We start from the raw sequence: 16518 nt of genomic DNA, 5'->3' as shown, positions 1-16518 counted from the left end.
TGTTGTCTTACTCTTGGGATTTTCCCCATGGACAGAGAAAGAGAGAGAGAGAGAGAGAGAACACTTGTGTGTGCACACATACACACCCTTCTCCCTCTTCACAAACCAGAGAATAAGGATGGACAGATTAGTCTATTTCTGGTCTATGTCAGTTTTGCATATCTTCATTCATATGTTTGTTCCCTCCTGTTTCTGCATGAATGTGCTCTTTTTCTTTAATAATATGCATGAAAAATTGTATATAAATATGATTTAAACTTGTATTTTTGAATGCATTTTCTCACAAAATACACTTTTATAAATATATTTTATCCTAAAATATGTATTTTAAATCATTTTGGGTATTTTTTTTAGTTAAGAACTGCATCACAAAATTCGGAGATGTGAGAAATCTGAAGATAACTGCAGCCTTCCTCAATCTGGTGCCCTCCAGATGTGTTGGACTTCAACTCCCATCACCCCAGCCACCACAGCCACTGCCGTGCTGGCTGGGAATGATGAGAGTTGTAGTCCAGCACATCTGGAGGGCACTAGATTGGGGGTGGATGTTTTTAAAACAATATGTACCTGTTTTATACAGAAAAGCACTAATGTTCTCCTCTTGATATAACTTTGCTTCCGATGCCACAGAAAAGACAGGTCCCCATATTTCTGCTGCAGCTGCTTGACCATGTGTCCAATAATGTGTGAAGACCACTTTCGTCATGTATGAAAACAAGTAGTAAACATGCCCCCGAAATCTGTGATTGTCTAAGGCTGCTGGATGGCTATTTACCATATGTTTTTAGACAGACACAGGAACACCCTTCAAATATTACTGAGAAAGAGTGGTTGATCTCCAGTGGATTTGCAAGGACCCATCTTGCGCTGTAAAGCATGAAGCAGCCCTCAGAAAGATGCTTTGAAATCGTGAAGCACCATCTGGGATGCTTAACAGAGGAAGCGGGGGGGAAACACCTGCCAATCATAATATGGTCCTAGGAGAGACAGTCAATTCATTAGCAGCTTAACTGTTTTATGAGCAAATTATGAAAGAGCTCTAAGCTTCTCTCTCTCGCTCACTTTTTAAAAGACCATTCAGAAAGTCTCTCCATTCCCGCTTGTTACTATAAAAAGTCAGATTGCATTTTCTTCACTGAAGATGTGTCAAGAATTTTAATGAACATACATGCACTAACAAAGAGATGCTTAAGAGGATTTACTGACTTGGTGAAACTTTTAACACAAATCTAGCAGTTGCTTCTGCTTTGGAATCAGCTTCTGCTAGCATCATGCATTCTCTCTCTCTCTCGCTCTCATTTTCGGCATGAGAGAACAATTCAAGAACAGGAAAACAAGAAGAAATTTCCTAGTGTTTCGAAGGAAGGGCGGTAGCAGCGGCGGGGGGACTCTCTGGAAAAAGCCACTTTTGTAAACCAGCCTCAAACACAAGGAAAATGTGTAAAGCTAGAAAGTGAACACCTGAGAATGTGCAATGTTAGCAGAAATGAAAATACTGAGGAAAGAAGAAAATATTGCAGAGAGGCAGTTATGTAGGCTAATGATTTCTAATCCTAATTAGGCTAACAGTCTATTAAAATATTGAAAAGATGGAGGGATTTGGTCTGATGAAAAGGCACTGTGGTTTTAGAGTAATGATAACAGCAGGAAATGCAAAGAAGAGAACAGCAAGTTACAGGACAGTATCATTTGCTGGAAGGTGGCAAATAATTAACTCATTTCAATGCTGCATTTGTTTATAGTTTACAAATCCATAGGAAAGGAGGCTGAAGCATATTTAAAAGGATGTTTTAGGTCTACTTCCTTATGCCAGTTAAAGTGGACTACACATTTCACTACAACCATGCAACTTTATTGTCTGACCTGCCTCTACTTCTCATAGGAAAACAGGAAGCTGCCGTATACTGAGTCAGACCATCGGTCCATCTAGCCCAGTACTGCCGACACAGACTGGCAGCGGCTCTCCAAGGGTTTCAGGCAGGATTCTTTCCTAGTCCTACCTGGAGATGCTGGGGATCGAACCTGAGACCTGATGCATGCAAAGCATGTGCTCTACCACTGAGCTACAGCCACTAGGTTCTCCTATATATATGAGGCCATATGTGATGTTACCCTTCCCTGGCTGAACTGAACTGAAACAGCCAGTTCATACAAACATATAAAAATATAAATGGTATAATTGTCATTTAAGGAAGCTTTAAGGGTTTTCCGTTTTGTTTTCTAATATATTGTTAAACGCAATCTTCTCTTCTGTATATCCTATATACTAAGAGCAAACTCCTTCTCTGAGTGTGGATCCTTGTGAGGCCAATATGGCATCACCATCCATGCAGCAGGTATCATCACCAAGCTTGAGGGACTCCCAAGGGCTGCAGAAGTACAAAAATCTTTAGAGAAAAGAAGAAACTAAGGAGGAGTGGGGATCCAAACACAGTCCAAGGACTGTGCATGTACACAGCTGACTGACTACTGGAGGGTGGGCAGAAAAAACAAAATGGAAGGGGGGAGAGAGGAGAGAAATGGACTGGAGTATCCTGGAAGAGGGCATAGCTGCCTAAACTTTGGCTCTTGCGTAAGAAGCTCAGATTCTTGTTTATCTAGACATATTTTTAAGTGAGAGCAGTTAGGCTCTTTATGGCCAATTTGATGTTGTGAAACACTTGTTGAATGATGCAGAATAAATTATGCATGCCTCTTTGTGAGTCACAGCAACAATGCACATGGCCATCTCTACCCTTGGTGACTTTTATGCAGCATCACCTACATCAGATAAAAATAATGGGCATCAAAAAAATTTTTTTTTCAAAGAACCCAAACAGGAAATCTGTCTCTTTAAGTGAAAGGCCAGAGACAGTCATAAACAGATATACATTTATGTATTACATTTAAGCTCTGTTATTCCTTGAAGGAGCTCACTATGGCAACATGCCTCGCCCGGCCCTTTAACCTCTCAACAATCCTATGGTTGGGTTATGATAACCTGAGAACTAGTGATTGGCCCAGTGAGCTTTGTGGCTGTACCAGGATTTGAGCTCTTTGTCTGACACTCTAACCACTATACTGTCTCAATAATTTTAGATGCGACAACTCTAAGTACAAAGCATGAATGTAGCCGCGCCACTAAGTAATGAAGCCATCACAAGCCCTCCAACAGTTTATTTAAGTACTGCTGCTTTAGAAAAACAACAACAACCTGTAACGCAGGGGTAGGCAACCTTTTAGCCTGTGGACACATTTGGCAATTTGATAAGCTGTTGTGTGCACCACCACAAAATGGCTGCCATGGGAAGTGTAGGTAGTCACAAAGGACAAGCAGCTTGCCCAAACAACTGTGTACAAGGCAAAGGTGGGTTCTGAGCCACCACACACTAAACCATTCCTTTGAACCCATGGTTTTCAGTGCCAACAGCAACCTATTTCACAGAAGGCAAACTTTTTCTCTCTCCCCACACTCCTCTGCCAGCCAACCTATTCCTCCCATCTGTTTCTCTCTCTCACTCTAGATCACCGCCCATAGATGCACTCTCACCCACACATTATCTCTCTCTCTCTTTCTTTCTCTCTCTCGTCTCCATTTCATAAGAATGTCTCTGAGCCGTATCATTAGTCAAGAGGCATACATGAGATATGAAGAGGGCAGGAGCTGGGGACCTTCACTTTGCTTTGAAGTAATCCCAGCTGCCGGTGAGAACATGTGTTAATTTTTAAATACAAGTGGGAGGGGGAGGGCACCTTGGTGGGTGCCAAGAAAGGTGTCCGGAGGCACATTTGTGCCCGCGGGCATGTTGCCTGCCCCTGCTGCAAAGTATATGAAAGTTGGAATCAAGTACAGAATGGTGTGGAACCAAATGGGGAACGTGTGTAGATCCTGTAGGCAGTTGAAACCCAGGAAGGTTCTGTGCTCTTTACTCCTCTGGAACTTCCAGCCAGTACTTGTAAAAACCGTTGAATAGGCAGATGTATACATAATGCTCAAGATACATTCACACACTCACACACACTAAAGATGGCAGACAAAGAAGGGCTGAGACAACAGAGGGAGTAGAAAGCGTTATAAAGAAGTTTGTCCAAATGGACATTTCTGATAGGCCTAGAACTCCCACCATCCCTTGCCATTGGCTAGGGATGATGGGAATCATAGGGCAATTGTAGGGGGAAGGACCGCAGCTCGATGGTAGAGCACATGCTTTGCATGCAGCAGCTCCAAGGTTCAATTCCCAGCATCTCCAGGTAGAGCTAGGAAAGAATCCTGCCTGAAACCTTGGAGAGCCGCTGCCAGTCAGTGTTGACAATACTGGGCTAGATGGATCAATGGTCGAACTCAGTATAAAGCAGCTTCCTATGTTCCTATCTGGAGGGCCATGGTTTGCTAACCCCTAAGCTAAGGGGTTGGCACTTAAAATGAATAAAACCAGGTCAAAATATGATAGTCATATATATAAACTATACAAGGTATCAGTGGTAGGAGCAAATCAATCATTCCCTTTTCTAAAAATTATAGTTCCCTACCTGTAAAAGAGAAGTGTATACTTATTTCAAACAGTAGTAGCTCAAGCAAAATAAAGATCATACAGTGGTGTGCACACTAAAATCTGCCAAATTAATAATGCAAAACACAGTGGGTTGGATCAAGATCAAGTGGATTGAACTGAGTTCCACTGAGATCAATGGCAGCTAAGTCAAATTATGGCTAACTTGTCCCACTGATTTTAATGGGACCCAAGGTTGACTACCTTGGTCTGGATCCAAAGTGATCATCATAAAATAATGGTTTGAGAAACACGATGGAGGTACCGAAGAAAGGCTCCTGCTTGGCATGTAACACCATAGAGCCTAACAAGAAGAAAGGTAGAAGATAAAAGGAAAGAGGCTTTGGTCACAAGAAAAGCAGCATGCGAACAAGATGTAAACCAATCACTTGATTTTATCATTTAAGACTCTAAGTCATCACAATTTGCAATATAAACGTAATGATTAAAAGAAGTTAAAACAGAACAAAAATCATAACCATTTTAACAGAATGATTCACAACAACTGGACCCCACAACAAGACACGACAATCTATTTCAGATATTTGTCTGGATTTCTTTTGCACAGCCAGGGTTGCTCTAATGTCACTCTGAGAGTAATAAATTTATTCATAATTAGACAGCAAAACCCAATTATTTCCTAGTCAGTCAGCACCCTAAGATTGGACAAAAAAGCCAATAAAAATATTTCCCCATGGGCGCTATTTAAAGGGCAATACAGCATATAATGAATATCTTCAACTAAGCCCTGGTTGCATATTCATTTCTGCTGTGCTTTTTGAGTTTTTGCATATCTGCCATTTTAACAAAAGCTGATGGCATGGTCTAAAATCTCATATTAAGGAGATTTCCTTAAGGAGTTTAATGCCATCTCTTGAAAGTATATCTGACACAAATGATCAGTTTTGTAAGACTAATACCATTTCTTTGGTTTTAATTGGTCAGGAATATTATCTCTTCTGTTCGACATTGGAGTTTATACTCCCCATATTTGATACATTTCTTTTTAAAAAGTATTTAAGTAAACTTCCTTCCTTCATCCCAATTTAATAACTGGACTGATCAAATTACCTCCTTTAGATCAGGAAACATTCTGTATAACATGAATCTATTTTAGAAACTATTAAACCAATTGCTGATTTGAGCCCAAGAAGTACATTAATTAAAATGGCTCCCTAAATATTTGGAGACCCATACCTGTTCAACTGAATGTCCACTGATTACCCATTTATGGGGCATTTACCAATACAACCACTCTTTGTTTGGAGAGAGTTTACAGAAAGACATCTGTTTTTGCAGTATTTCCCCAAACTTAAGCATAAATTTGGTAGAGCGGAAAAAGGGAAACATTTTAAGAAATCATAAGCATAAGAAAAACATGAAGAGAACATTAGATAGGAGGCTTGGGAAGTGTGTGGGCAGTAGGTTGGAGCTAGAGATGAGATACAAGCAGAGGTGGGAAGCCTAGAGGGACAGGATGAATGAGTCAGTCTGTCTACAGGATACAGTGCAGTTTTCTAAGTGAGGAAGTGGAGGGCTTCACAGAAAAAAGGCCTATTCCACCCCCGAACCCCTCCCCCCAAGTATTCATCATTGTCCTTACTATGTGTGTTCCTCTACAGCCCTAATGTTTTATAATACATAAATACATGAGGGCCTTTGTTTTCCATAGCTTCCGATAATATGCCTCTCATTGTTTTTAAATGGTTTGTATCTGGAAAGCAATGGTTTCTTCTAAGGAAATCTCTCTGTATTTTACAGGTCTAAAAATTAAGTATTAAGAAGTCAGTGTGCAAATAGCAAGCAAGGGCTTCTGCATCCATTTCAGTGTCAGGCATGGTTTCACACATGCATCCCGACTGTATGAAAAAGCTGTCCACCCCACTGAAGCCTTTACACTGAATGGCAGCAGGAGAGAGGTGATGTGCATAAACAGAATACAGGGGGAAAGGCGTACAGATAAGAAAGTGCCTTTGGGTTTTTTTTAGGTTTTGTCATTTCATCAACTGCTTCAGTGTCTGACAAGGCAGTATCTGGGGGGAAATGACCTACAAGTCATCTCAGATTTGTTTATTTCATTTTATACTGCCCTTCCTCCAAAGAGCTCGGGGCTTGGTACATGGCCCCCGCTCTCATTTTATCCCGACAACAACCCTGAGAGACGGTGACTGACCCAAGGTCACTCAATGAGCATCATGTCTAAGTGGAGATTTGAATCTGGTTTGCCCTGGTCTTAACCTGACACTTTAACCACTATACCACAAAAGGACTTGAAGCAAAATCAAACTGGTGGAAAATGAGTAAATGAGAGCAAGTTGACATTTTATGATTAACATTTATGAAGAAAGAATTTTAATTATCTTTTAAAACTTGATGTATGTCCACCCGAAAAGAAGTCTGCAGACTATGCAGATGCGATACAGAAGAACAAGAGAAGAAGCAGTTGACACTTCAGAAGTGTCATCAGTTGACACCTTTGAGTTTTAAACGGACTACTTAATGGTTTGTAACTCAGGTTGTATGGATTTGATAAAAGTGATGTAGAGTTAAATTTTCCAAAGGCAGATCATTTCAAGGTCGTCTCAAAAAGAGTAAGGAACAATACCAAATATGCATCCTTTAGCTGTGGCCTTCCAGTGTATCTTACTTTCCTAACGCCCAGTTCCTTCATTCATAAGCATGTTGCCTACTCCTGGACATCAAATAAAAACTGTATAAAGGTTTAATCTCAATGTGCGTACATAGACAATTAAAAGAGAACAAGGGAAGTGAGGAATCAAGAGCTGATAAGGGTCTTTGACTCTTCAGTAAATCCCAACTAAAGAACAGCTAATGAAAATATCCCTCCTTGAGTGGATTAAGTATGTATTTCCAGTACTTTGATTACCAATGAATGAATACAATAAGAGATCAGGACCTGCTACTGCTCCATGGGACTGAATAGAAAGTGCTTTGAAGCAAGACAGTGTTATCACATATTAGTTTGCAGAGACTAGAGTTCCATTGATTGTTGAGAAAGGAGCACAGACAATCTCTGCTTGCCACAGAAAGGTTTAAAAAGTGTTGTCAGACAATGAGCTCCCTATATAAAAGAGCCACAAAGGTGAGATACGGAGATTTTTCAGAAAGGTTCTTCATTCATCTATTACTAGTAATAAAAGCAAAAGCAGGTCACACAAAACAAAGTTAAGGCTGCAAACCTATGTAGACTACCTGGGAGCAAATGCCATTGGACACAGTGGGACTTATGTACTTCTGAGTAAACATGTATTGGATTGCATTGCAAATTACAGAATTAATTTCTATGTCAGCCTTCCCCAACCAGGAAAGAGAAGGAGCAACTCCAGGAGGCTCCTGTCAGTGGGCCTATGCTAGGGTGTGGGCCCTCTGCAGGTGCCCAACCGTGCCTACTCTTGACCCTGGCCCTGGATGGACCCTTGGTCTGTACTAGCAAGGCTCTCCTTATCATTCTTATATTAACCATTTCTACAGCAGTGTCCAGTATAGGAAGTTCTTTATGCTTGGGATAATTCTCTTAAGGGTAACTGTTCATTTATGGTTTAAAAAGTCAATATATTTGTTTAATTATCAGGCAAACGCTAGGAATGTAGACAGATGAACTACATCTGTGTTTTCAGAGTAAACCTTCCATCATCGCTAATGCTTTCCTTCATAATCGCTGTTGAAGTAATGTGTGCACGGGACTCTGTGACATCTGCTAGAGGCCAGCATTGCCTCAGGGCTCAGCGGAGTTATTTAAATGAACTGATTTTGAGAGAGGGGAAAAGGAGAGAAAGATTACATACATTTCCTTTTGCAAATGCTGAAATGCACTATTTCAATTCACCTCACTTAACATTGGGTTAACTATGTAAGTGCTTTGTGATTAAATATATTCCGTGCTGATAATTCATTCCTGCTAAGTTTTTGTGGAAATTGCTCTCATCCATCTCAATATCACACCAGGTCCCAAAAGAAGTAATAGCACATATGCAAGAATTTAGTGGCTTGCTGATGTGTACTAGGAACAAAAGAAGCTCCCTTACACTGAGTCAGACTATTCGTCCATTTAGCTCCATATTCTCTACACTGACTGGCAGCAGATTTCCAAGGTTCCAGACAGGAGTCTTTTCCCAGCCCTACCTGGAGATTCCAGGTATTGAACCTTCTGCTTGCAAAGTAGGGGCTCTACCACTGAGCTATGGTCCTTTCCCAAAGAGCTGTGTACTGGAACCCAAAAAAGGCAGAGGTAGTTGTAATGAAATTCTGGAAAATCTGCTAGGATCAAACCTGGTAGGAGCTATTGCAGCATACTTGCCCTGCAGTTTATTCTATAGCTGGCTGAGACTCTGTTGTTGTAACACATTCAGCTTTGGTCAGCTTTGCTTCCCTTCTTCCCATTTTGTACCTGCACTTGTATCTAGGGATGTTGGAGAAATCCAAAACTGAACCAAATGAGTTCAGATTTTTGTGAATCCAACCCACGGATTCCGCAATGGACCAGCTTCTCCCCTGCTGGGCAGATCCCACAGACCTGCGGACTGGTTTTCTGACTTTCCTGAATTTTGTGCACATTTCATCTATGGAAAAATATGCAAAATTAAAAAAAACCTGGCCAAAACCATGCATTTCCCCATAGGCTAAAGCATGAAAATGTGCGGATTTGGATGAATGTGCATTTGCACAGATTCGGAAACTCAGAAAAAGTCTGAGTCCATGGATGGGTGGACAAAGGGTGCCTGACAATCCATGAAACACAGACGGAATGGGTTTTACACAATCCGTACATCCCTACTTGTGTCCACATGCCTCATGGCTGTGCCAAGGGGTTAAGTAGGCTGCCTCTTCAGAATGAATGTGTGGCGATTCCTTATCCAATACCATCCCTAAGTCATGCTTTAAAATTTGTCAGGAGAAATGCACAAGAGCATCATCCCAAAATACTGGGGAGAATATGTAATAGATTACACATCACTTGATTTGTCAATACGTGACTGTGTGAACTGAGAAGCATTTTGTTTGAGGTGATATGAAAGTTCTACCTGGGATGGCTCATTCACACATGTAAGATATCATATTGATGCTGCAGGCATTAAAGAATGAATATGCATGCATGAGCCAGCCCTATTGCAAACCCAAACCTTGATGAGGAAGCACCACAAAACCTACTGTGAACCAGGCAGAAAACAAGTTCACTTGCCTTAAGTGCAACAATTTTTGTGCCATGCCAATAGACATAGGAAGCAAGATAAAACAAGAGGGAACATAGGAACACAGTGTGGGATTAGGCATGAAGTGTCACGAAGAAGTAGTGGAGAAGTCGTTCCACTTCACAGCAGGACAACAAACATTAACTGAATATTTAAACGTTTCCTCAAAATGATACTTTTGTGCAGGCAATGAATGTTGTGTTAGCACTCGGCACTGTCCTATCATCAAAGACTGCCCCCAAAGATGCCTTTGTTGGTAAAAAGAAACACTACAAGGAAGGGGTCTGTGTGTGTGTTTGTGTGTGTGCGTGCGCGCATGCATCTGTATCTCTCTATGTGTGTGTACACACACACACACACACACACACACGTCACATTGCTGTTGCTTTTTGATCCTGCCCTATTGTACTTGCTTTCTAGCTTATCTTCCCTATGCTCCTGTTATCTGTGCTAGACACTCACACCCACTCTAAGTAGTGAAGGGGCTATTGAGCCACTTCTTAGACCATTCACGCTCAAATCAGTTGAAGATCAAAGAAGAAAACAGAAAGCAGGAAATGGAAGCTGCACTGGATTCTCATCTGCAGGCTTTGTTCCTGACATCTAGTGACTTTTATAAACAGAAAAACAGGTTGCATGACACACACAGTCACTAGTAACAGCTCACTAGTTAGGAATTCAGGATAGGTATGGTGTTCACCTCAGACATCCTCCCCTCAATGCTTCATAATCCTGCCCGTCTCAAATAAACTTTGAGTTTAAAAGGTACAGGCACAAATGGCCTCAAGCCTCACTGCAAGGACTGGCAGCTGCACAACAGAATAGCTGTGCTGTTGCACACCTGCTGTTCATCTCAGTGGGGCCATACACACACAATTCCCAGTGAACTGTACCCAGTGCTTTCACATGCAAGGCTGCATCAATATGGATCTGAACAGAATCCTCAATGTATTTGATCAGATTTCCACTAGAAACGGGAACAACAAATATAAGCTGTTGCACTGGGAGAGAGGATCATGTTGCTTCTGCCTGCAACTCCTGTCAACAGAAGATTAATGTACAAAATTCTGTGCAGCCACTATTGTCTAGCTTTTCAAAATTTCATGCATAACCGGAGCCTCGACCTACATGAAGGGTTGGTGACATGCTCTGCTGGGGACTTGATGGACTTGCCTGAGTAGATCCTGACCATCTACCCTACTGTCGAGGACTGTGGTCTGTTCACTGGATCTTCTCAGCAGTTTGGATCAGGTCAAGATAGATAGATATAACTAGCTTGCGGGAATGCATTGATACTGAAATTATCTAGTAATACCTTAAAGTATGTTCCTTTAACAAGTCAGATGTAGCTATGCTTTCAGATATACTAGCGTTTTGTGGAACACTTTTTATGGTTCTTAAATTATAATGTGGGAAACAGCACCTTATGCTGGCAAGACCTAAAAACACTTTAGAACAGACTGTACCATATATACTTGTTCAAGGTACTCCTTTGAGTGGACTTCACAGCAAACTTGAGAAATACAATCCCTACACATACCTCCCTTCAAACCAAGGTGAAGGGCCAATTCTGACATTGCCCTAATGGGAATGGAGCTGCTGTGGCTTCTGCCACTCCCATAGCATGAGGATAATGACAGAAGGCCTGGCTCATGTGAGAGGAGCCCATTATGTGGTTTCTTCCCACAGCAGTATTTGCCTGGTGTCTGGGAGGGAGTCAGGTTGTGGGCTCCTACTGTGAGACGCACATCACCTAATCTTATTGAAGAGGCGAAGGATGGGTGCACGGCACGCTGCATAGACTCTACAGCAAAAGTAATGCCACTAGGGGCCCCAATCATGGCAGTTTGCCTCTCCAATGAAGACAAACAAAAAATAACATGCTAAACATAATTGAACCCTATCTAGTGCTTTAACCCACCCGTTCTTGGCTGTTAAGGTTGGTCCCCAGCATAAAAATGGGCTCCAAAATTAGCAGCTTGAGAAAAACAACCTAGAGTTTATGAGAAAGGAAGGATTATTCATAGATTCATTATTTTGCATTAGAGAGGAGGGAGCATTTGAGCTGTAAGTTGTAGCTGGGCAATCAATCTATTCACCAATTTAAATTACAGCCTTTCGGTAAGTCCCAAACACGTACCTGCCCACAAAATAGCATCTTAGACCACCTAGTGGCATATACCTTGTCAGTCATTTGTGACACATGGACAGCCTTAAAAAGTAGAGGTGGGGCGCCTCCTTTCTTCCAGTTATGAACCCTCCCTTGGAGTCTGACTCTTACTTATCATACATAAGGAGGCTACATACATGCAGGAGTACTTACAAGTCCCAATTACTGCTTCAAGCAAGAAATGACAGACAAAACTTCCACTCAGCTAATGAACACAGGAAAACTACTTACTGTTTGGGAAGCAAAAATAAGTACATTGCTTATCGTTAACAAACTATTTACAACCATCCCAATGGTGCTTTACATACAGATGTCATCACTCATTTTGACATAAAATATTACAAATCCTCTTTTTAAAATCTGCAGTGAATGAATTCAGCCAGCACTTTAAACTCTGGTTTTCTGTGACCACAATTCTAGTCCATTTTGTTCTAATTCAGATTTCAGAACCGTTATCAGAGGAGGGAAGGAGAGAAGGGAGATGGGAGAAAAATGGCAGTTGGGAGAGAGAAAAAAGGGGTAACCCCACTCACTTTTGGTTCTGGACCCACTGGTCTGTGCCCTGCAACAGATTGGCCCCAAGGGAAAGCTGCTCTCAGGAGAATAAAGGGTTCCTCACACCTACTTTATAGGTCCTCCAATATTTTGAAAAACAAAGTCAATAAGGGTGTGGGGAATGTTGGCAGTTAATTTTCCATTATAATGTATAATGGTTTATTATGCTAAGTTATACCACTACGTAGTCTATGGTGAAGATCAGACTGTGTGCCGGTTAAAATGTTTATTCAAGAATATCTTCCTTCTATTGTAGCTTGTAAAATTCAGATTGCATCTAGAACTCATGCAACTCAATTTAAGTTTACCAAAAAAAGTTTACTACCAGGAAAATATATTCCTGCAGACTACATAATGTGGTTTATGAAGAAAATTAACTTATTCATAAACAACGCTCGGGGTCCAAAGACATACTTTTGGCTATCCCAGTAGATGTTTTCTTGGAACAGCTGATATTCCACACTATCACACAAACTGTTTTTGAACACTCACTCCCTGGTTTCAAAATCAGTTTTCCATGGGCTGCTGTTTAAGGGAATGCTAAATGAAAGCCCTACTGGGGTCAAAGAGGTAGGCCCAGAGTTCTTTGGAACCAGGCCATAATCTTTAACTACTGTATTCCTACTTGTCTTTTACATGTTCACAGTTGCTGTAAAAACAGTGTAAGTAAATATTACCAAGTTGCAGATCTGTATCAGTGCAGCATCTTACCGTGTAGCGAGCTTATGGCAAATAACACCAGTGTCCGTTATGACTTCACTCAGCCTCAACTCTAGATGGACCTTTCCCTGAAATATAAAATAGTAAAGCACTATATGAAAATCACATATAATTTATGAAATTCTTAAAACAAGGTGTCATTGTTAAAAACGTCACACATACAGACCATATAAGGCATTGATTGAGAAAGCAAGTTCTGCCCACCCCAAGGGTCATAATTCAGCTTCACTCAATGGCCAATGAAGAGACAGTACATTTGATAAAATAACTAAATAATATTTCTCTCATCTGAATGTAACAACAATAACAACCGTAACAACAACACCTGAATATAACAACAATAACAACCATAACAACAATGCTTTGCATTTATATAGTGTATTTCCAGTACTCAAAGTGTTTCACATACATTAGCTTAGAAATCTGTTCCACAGCCCTGTTATGTAGGCAGTATTATCACTGATGGAGTAATCATAATAACTGTTATGGATGGACAAATCAATTTATGTTCCATGTCATGAATCCACATTTAAATATGCATTTTGAATATACTGTCTCTCAAAATAGGTATTTTTAAGCACTATTTTGAGCCAAGAACTGTACCGGAATATTTTGGAAGTGGGAGAACTGGTATGTTCCAACCCACACCTTAGTCTGGGAGGAATGGCTGAGGTCAGTGTACAGTATATATTGGAATTCACCAAGTGAGTATATGGCTGCAGTGGAATCTGAATTAGGGTCTCTGTGGCTCACAGCAACTGCTTGAATCTAGTCACACTGTCACATCACTCTTACTTTAAGTACCATGCTTTTATAGCAGGGGTGCAGAACCTCTTTCAGCCCATGAGCCAAATTCAATTTCAGATATGTTTTGGGGGACTGCATTCCAGTGGTGGGCAGGGCTAAAGGCAAAAGAGGTGGGACAAAAAAGACCAGCATATTGTAGGTTAATGCTTTTACTTCCAGTAACTAAGCCTTAGCAGAGGCATTTTAGTCTTTTAGAATGGGGGGGAAACTGCGCAAAAGCCAGGAAACCACAAAATGATTGGTGGTCAGAGGAAAGAGTGATATCAGGGGAAGGGGGCATGGTCATCTGGGGAACCTCAGAGGAGTGGATTGGTACCCCAGGAGAGCCAGATTTGGGCCCTGTCCCTGAGGCTCAGCACAGAGGAAAAATGAGATTCTACAGTCATCAACTTGTGCCTTTTAAAATAGAATAAATTATCTAAACGGAAAGAATACTCTGGAAAATAGCTAAAAGGGCCATGGCATCACATGAGTATAATTACTGCTGAAATACTGTTGCAGAACACAGGTGTGGCCTTACTTTAAAGCATGCCTGCTGCAGTGATATGTTTGGATGTATTGTGCATCAAATGCTGCTCCTGTGTACAGCATGCTCCTGCCTGTGTCAATTATGCCCTTGGGTGAAACCCAACAGCCCATTAAATAATTTTCTCATGGGTGCTCTGATTCAAACTGACTCCAGAGTACTGAAGAAAGCATCTCTCAAAGCATTCTTCTCAGAGAACAGCAGACTGTTTTGCAATTTTATTTTATAACCAGATCATTACAAATATTTAGATACATATGTACATTTATTTAAACACACACATGCACACACATTAAATGGATATGCAGCCTCAATTTCTAGCATATGCAGAATCTGAATAATCAACAGCTAGACCAGAAAGTTATAAAAGTATACATGCTTTAAGATAATAAAGGAAAAGTAACAAGAACTAGAAACAATTATATTCACAGAAGAATGAACTAAACAACCACGCTGCATTTATTTATTAAGGGATTAGAGAAGAACAAAACAAAGGTTTTATATAAAGGCAACAAATTTACCAAGTCAAAATTATATACGTAGGCCTGGGTTCCACCCACCAGATGCTCCTGCTGGTAGAAGGGGAGGTAAAGGTAATTTTTACCAATTTCCCCTTCCCCCATAGACCCCCAGAAAATCTGCACTGGAGGGAGAACAGCATGGGAGGTAGCATGATGTGCTGCAGGAGGAAGGGGGAAAATCAATAAAAAAGCCCTTCCCCCCCACTTCTGCCAACAGAAGCCTCTGGAGGATCAAAGACCCCTCCGCAAAGAGAAAGAGCTCATCGGTTCTCAGAAGAGCAAGTCAGGATCTAACCCAGAATCTCATAACATTCAGTAAAAAGACAGTTTTAAAATATGGTAAGCTTGGCACTGGGGGCGGACGGGGGGGGGGGACAATTAGAATTACTGAAGGAACAGATAGGTGCCACTGGAAGCAAATGTTGTTAATGTCCTCAGTCAAAATCAGGAGTCCACTTTAATCGCCATACCATACATATAAAGAGTTTACATTCCAAATAACCGATAGGTGGCCCTGTATACAGAGAACATGGAAACAGAAGCAAAGTGTAAGTTCTATCTAACACACTCCATCTCTCATCTCACACAAATACAACTGTGTCTCAAGACTATAGTCTGTGATCCAAGCCTTGAGGTTATGACAATATTGTACTCATGTCTTTCACAGATCTTATGGCAGCAGTTCACTTTAAGCAGGCACGGGGAATTTCCAGCTTGCCTTGCACCCCAATCCAGACTGTGGCCTTTCCTCCTGAGACTTGTCCTCTCCTGGGGGTTTCTGGTGCTTTGGGAGCCATTATCTCATGGAGCCTCTAGTGCCTTGAAGCGGGGCTGCCAAAGCTTCTCCCAGCCTTCCATCTGGAAAGGCTGGGCAGGAGGAGCATGCTAGATACTAAGCCCCTGACATGCACTCAGAACCATGCAGGGCTTCCCCCTGAAACAAGCAAGTTCACTGGCTCACTTATTTTCTGTGGACCAGGGTCAATTCCAACATTCAGCCCTCTGCCAATCTGTTCTGTTTTAATCCAGGGGAAAGCAAAGTCTATGGATTGTCAAGATGCAAGTCTAAATTAAATGCTTACTTCAACTTTGTGTACTTTACAACTGAAACTCACACAATATGTTGATCGTCTGGGCAAATTCACAGTAAACCAAGCTAGTGGGGGCTGCAGGGTAGGTCTCTGTATGGTTCAGTGATGCTACTGTACACCAAATCCTACTCAAGAGACTGCTGTTTTGCTGTAGTTCAGAGGACTGAGGCCAGACTGGTGAGTCATGACTCTGGCAATATGAGACTCCTGCAGGCACGTGTTCTGCAGTGTCTGAGAAAACACGTATGAGTAGAAAAAAAGTACTGAAAGCAAAAGTAGTGGCATTACAGGGTCAGATAAACTAGGGGATTCCAGGAAACATTAGTTCTGAGACATTAATGGGGTGACAGGGAGAATAGGTAGGCAGAGATAATGGGCTGACAGGGTGA

General features: G+C 41.3%; 1 protein-coding gene across 2 annotated transcripts in view; it reads right to left on the bottom strand.

The window, feature by feature from the left end:
- The window catches only part of RASA3 (RAS p21 protein activator 3), a 178657-nt gene that overhangs the window by 61880 nt on the left and 100259 nt on the right, over positions 1-16518 (bottom strand). For both annotated transcript variants that reach the window (XM_084844550.1, XM_084844549.1), the window contains one exon: positions 13176-13252. In XM_084844550.1, coding sequence (XP_084700676.1) covers positions 13176-13252 — 77 coding nt within the window. The remainder of the gene's footprint in view (positions 1-13175; positions 13253-16518) is intronic.

The sequence above is a fragment of the Heloderma suspectum genome, chromosome 3 (assembly GCF_057233095.1).
Source record: "Heloderma suspectum isolate Gila_16-S chromosome 3, 16-S_ref, whole genome shotgun sequence".
NCBI lineage: Eukaryota > Metazoa > Chordata > Lepidosauria > Squamata > Helodermatidae > Heloderma > Heloderma suspectum.
This window is presented reverse-complemented; position numbering and strand designations above follow the sequence as displayed.